Genomic DNA, 5,466 nt, shown 5'->3' on the forward strand with positions numbered 1-5,466 from the left:
ACACACACACATTTCACATTTCAGTATTCTACTACTTAGCCATATACTCTGTGCAAAGGACAATCTGGCTTCTTGACAAATATGAACTCTATGCCCAATATGCAAGGACACTTGGGTCACTTTAACTTGGAATAAACTGTATTCATTCTGAGAGTTCTCTTTGGTTTATACTATAACCATGGAATGGGGCTGTGAGTTCAGAAACAGGACAGGAACATTAAGAAATAGAGACATGTTAAAAACACTCCAGTAATGCCTCCTAGATATTAACAAACATCTGAGAAACTGACATAGGCATTTCAACTGCAATAAAATCCTACAAAGCTTAAGAACCTGGTTTATTCAATTATATTTAGATGTGTTCATTGTCCTTGAAACCCTTAGCTTTATAGCATTTGTCAACTTAGGTATGCCATTGTAATGAAGAATGTTTTGCTGATGACTTGCCCTTGAATTTGAAATGAGGTGAGTTGTTAGAGAGACAGTCCAATTAGAAATTTTGCCTACGGTTGGTTACTATCACCATATATCCAAAAGTCCTACTCCAAGGTCAGTGTGCATTAGTTTGGTTATAATAGTCCAAGTATCTGCTATTCAACTAATTACCACTTATTTCTTCCCTTAGGGGAAAGCTACGTTTGTTCCTCAGACAACTTCTTTAAAAAGGTGGAGTACACCAAGAATGTCAATCCCAACTGGTCTGTCAACGTGAAGACTTCTGCCAATATGAAAGCCCCCCAGTCCCTGGCTAGCAGCAATAGCGCCCAGGCCAGAGAGAACAAGGACTTTGTGCGCCCCAAGCTGGTGACCATCATCCGCAGTGGGGTGAAGCCTCGGAAGGCTGTACGTGTGCTTCTGAACAAGAAGACAGCCCACTCTTTTGAGCAAGTCCTCACTGATATCACTGAAGCCATCAAGCTGGAGACTGGGGTTGTCAAAAAACTCTACACACTGGATGGAAAACAGGTAAGCACTTTTTTTCAAAGTACTCTTCTTCTCAGTTGTGCCAGATACCTGGATGCCCACCCTGTACCTGAGGCATCATTTTTGGGTGGGTTGCGGGGGGGTCTCTTCCTCCATCTCCATTATCGCTACCTGATATTTTAAATCTCCCTGGGAAGAAAGGTCTTTTCAGCAGACCAAGCAATGGACCATATGTCTGAGCCTTTGAAATTCATTCTGCTTCTGTCTTTTCAAGTTGAATGGTCACTTAACCTCAAATTTCTGGTCTGCTAAGCAGAGGACCTAGAATCTAGGTCCTACACATTCTTATGAATAGTAATGTAGCTATTATGCAATGCAACCTTGATCATCCGATGCATATGATTCAAAATAAGATTTGTTGGCTCCTTTCTTCTGAGGCAGTCTCTTGTTTGTGTTCAGGGTCCATTCTGGTGAAAAGAGGTTGAAATAACCCCTCATAGTTGATGAAAGGACTCAGATACAGGGGGAGCACTGAAGTGTTGGGTTCGTTGTCTTTGCCTCACACTAGACCACGTTTTTTCTTTCTCCCTTTTCCATGTGACATAGCTGTCTTAATTTGGTTCCACTGATGGTTTTGTGTGAGAAAGGGACTATTTCAGGATCCTAAAATTAGCCCAAGAAAGATGCTGCCATCTGTTCCTCTCCAAATCAGGTTCTTCATGTCATTGGTTATGCTACTAAAGTGCCACCTATATTAATATCTGGGAAAGAATGCAGCCAGGCGTCTCCATCAGACAGATGCACCATTCTCTTGAGCATAGGGAGCTGTAATTGTATGACAAAATACGTTCCAAAGGAATTGGAACAGTGGCTGGTTCTGGTGGCTCCAAAGGGAATCCTGGTCTCCCATCAGAGAAGACAACTGTGGATTATTATCAGTCCATACTTTCTACCCCTTAAAATATCTTTGGTGTTTGAACAACTAGATAGATTCTAAAGAAGCAGACTCTATGCATCAGTGTGACTGATGAGTGTTCAAATGCAGAACTATGGCTCCTCCGAAAATTTCTGACATAGACCGTGGTGTTTCAAGATTTTACATTTCTGGTAAAACTCAAACTCAGGTATGTGAGAACATTTCTAAATTTGGGACCTCTATCTGTTCCTCACTTTGTGATCTGAGCAACACCTGGAATCATTGGTTGTATGTAATTTGTGTGTGTTGTACCAAAGCAATGAATTTACCCACAGTGGGAAAAGTCTGAACTCCTCAGCATCTCTCAAAGAGTATCTCTTTCCTGAGGACCAGGTATATAATAAATAGGAGCTTCCCAGGAATAGGTTTAATCACTGGAAACCTCATCTTGGAGAAATAGAACCTAGGAATTTTAGGATCACTGGATATTAGCATTGACAGGGACCTGAGAAGCCATGATATTTAATCTCTTGCTTATGGCAAGGGTATACTCTATAACCATTTCAGCTTAGTCCACTGTTGTAAAGCTGTGAGTTTTAGAAAGATTCACCTTATATTGAGCATAAGTTTACTTCTCTATACTTTCAGTCTCTTGAAGTAATGTATGACAAACACAAATCAAGGACATAAGACTGGGAATCTGAAGACTTGGTTTCTAGTATTAATATTGCAACTTACTGTGTGACCTTGGGCTAATCACTTAACTATCCAAAGCCTTCTGCTTCTCTGTGCAAAGGGGCTGGTCACACCTGCACCACTCAAGCTCGCAGAATTCTCCTGGAGATCAAAAGAAATAATGGATGTGAAAGCACTCTGTAAATTAAAACACAAGATGTAAATATGTATGCATACAATTAATTCATCATTAAATGATACAAAATATGTAAGTTGATAAAGAATTTACATATATATCAATAAACAATATTTCTTTCCCCTCCACTCTACCGCCGTCATTCTTAGAATGAATTTCCAATACTTTGTAGAAATATACCACATCTTGGCGTTCTGGGGTTGCTCTCAAGGTTAAATGAATCAACATCCCTCTCTCCCAGGTGAGCGAGCTCCAGTCCAGTGATGGGTGGATTTTCATCCTACAGCAAGCCACACAGAACAGCACGTTTTCTCCAACTCCTTCAAGCACTGACTCCCATTTCTTTGGGGAGCACATTACAAAATGTCAATGTATGACATAATGTGTGTCTAGAAACATTGTGAAACAGTGCTCAGGGGAGCAGAACAATGTCTTGGCAGGCATCCTTGCCTCTCTATATAGTTCATTCTCATTAAAATATTTCCCTCTGGGGGTGCTTGGGTGTCTCTGTTGGTTAAGAGTCTAACTACTGATTTTTGGGTCAGGTCATGATCTCAGATCGAGCCTTATGTTGGCCTCTGCACTGGGCGTGGAGCCTGCTTAAGATTCTCCCTCTTTCTTTCCCTCTGCCCCTCACCCCTCCCTGAAAAAAAATGTCTCCCTCTGCCTACTTGGACCCCTGGGGTTATCTTTTAAGGCCTGTTTTTAATATCTTATTATCTCTGTAAGCTCTGTCTTCACTGTGCAAAGTTAAAGCAGTCTCAAACTTTTTTTTCTTTTTTTTTTTTTAATGCTCAGCTGCTGGTATGTTGTGGAATCTCTATATGTGATTTTTTAAAAATGTATTTATTTGACAGAGAGAGATCACAAGTAGGCAGAGAGGCAGGCAGAGAGAGAGGGGGAAAGCAGTCTCCCTGCCGAGCAGAGAGCCCCTTGCGGGGTTCGATCCCAGGACCCTGAGATCATGACCTGAGCTGAAGGCAGAGGTTTAACCCACTGAGCCACCCAGGTGCCCCTTGGAATCTCTATATGTGATTGTTGATTGAATGGACTGACAAAGAGTTTCTCATATGGCTCAGATAGATGTTCTGAGATGTCCTGAGAAGCCCTGTGTTCCCAAACACTATCCTTCGTCCATCAGAAAAGATAGGAGACTTCCAAAGGAGTGTGTATTGCCCCTGGGGAGCTCCTTCCTATTTGTTACTTACTTGGAAATCATGGAGGGCAGACCTTTAAGACAACATTTTCCAGAGTATATTTTAAAAATTGTCCCCATCTCCTGCTCCCCAGCAGCTTTTCATAAAACAGTTCTGTGGTCAAATAATGTGGTGAAATGCTGCAAATTATATGCCTTTCTTAGAGATTCACAGTGCTCGTTGGCACATTAAATGTTCTGAGGAAGGAAACCCATTTAATTTAGACCCAGGATTTCCCAATTTTATTTAACCACAAACCTTTTTTTATAGAATATATATATTATACATATATATGTATAATATATATATTCTGCAGAGCACATGAGGAAATGCTGTTTACAGAAGATGCTGAATGATTAGGAACTAACTACCCTAACGTCACTGGTAAGATTGGTATGCATGGGGTCACCCACAAATCAAACATCGTTGTGCGGTTACAGCAAGGACATTAAATAACAAAATTTGGGGGTACAGGGACAAACCTACTAATTACAAAATAGGTGCTGAATATACTGAAAGTTAGCCAAACTCAAAATTTTGGAGCCCAGCCCATTCCCCAATACTGGTAATGACATCTCTAATGTTAACACCTGTCAGTCACTTTGATTACTGGTGGGTATTCTTGCTGCTTGGGAATAAGATCTTCCTCCATGCAGGCTAAAGGCCCATGTGTTGCAATGGCTTGGACTTGCTTGGATAGTCCATGTCTGTATTTGGCTAAATGTGGCACTAGGCAGAAAGGACAATGCACAGTCAAGGCTCTTTGTTATGGAACATTTTAATCATGAAATCAAGACCATCACTTCATTTTGGCCTTGTTCTGATCGGATCCCCAGTAGACAAAAATCACGTGGTTTTCTGCCTCATTGTTTAAATAATGATCAGTTAAAACAGCCCAGTTGATGATTCCAGATTTACTGTTGCTTCTGTCCTTGTGTGTGCCATTTGATTGATGGGCTTATGAGGATTGATGGGGAATCTGCAGACAGGACTGTCATCTCTTTCTCTCTGTTTTTATTTTGTCTGGATGGCTTTTGGAGCCCTTGATCTTTTTAGGGCTTAAGTTTTGTCAGTATGGAAAACAGATTTCCTTACCCATTGCCTCTGAGATATTTGGGTTCTGTGTAGACAGGGAAACTAACCATCATTAATACAAAGGGGTCTCAATTTATTCCTCACCTAAAGGAGTTGCTAATGAAATGAGTAATTGGCAACACCCTTGCTACTCCCGTGGGCTGTAATGGATTTCCAGGAGATCAGGGAAGATATGAAGGTCTAGATGATGATGCATATTTTTAATTCTCTGGTGAGGTTGTTCTTTTATTCTTTGGCAGCTGGAGTGGTTGTTGCAGTGTGTTGACAAAATTATCCAAATATTAATTTCTGAAAGGATTTTTTTTTTTAAAGATTTTATTTATTTATTTGACAGAGATCACGAGTAGGCAGAGAGGCAGGCAGAGAGAGAGAGGAGGAAGCAGGCTCCTGCTGAGCAGACAGCCCGATGCGGGACTCGATCCCAGGACCCCGAGATCATGACCTGAGCCTTCGGCTCAGGTCAT

The 5,466-nt window shown here is 41.2% G+C and overlaps 1 protein-coding gene across 3 annotated transcripts in view; it reads left to right on the top strand.

Annotated features, from left to right (window-relative positions):
• DCX (doublecortin) overlaps window positions 1-5,466 on the top strand; it is a 107,002-nt gene that overhangs the window by 7,970 nt on the left and 93,566 nt on the right. For all 3 annotated transcript variants that reach the window (XR_009401442.1, XM_059386352.1, XM_059386353.1), the window contains exon 2: window positions 626-966. Coding sequence is in view for 2 of the 3 variants with exons in the window: in XM_059386352.1 (XP_059242335.1) it covers window positions 626-966 (341 nt within the window). In the remaining variant the exon portion in view is untranslated. The remainder of the gene's footprint in view (window positions 1-625; window positions 967-5,466) is intronic.

This window comes from Mustela nigripes, chromosome X (genome assembly GCF_022355385.1).
Source record: "Mustela nigripes isolate SB6536 chromosome X, MUSNIG.SB6536, whole genome shotgun sequence".
NCBI lineage: Eukaryota > Metazoa > Chordata > Mammalia > Carnivora > Mustelidae > Mustela > Mustela nigripes.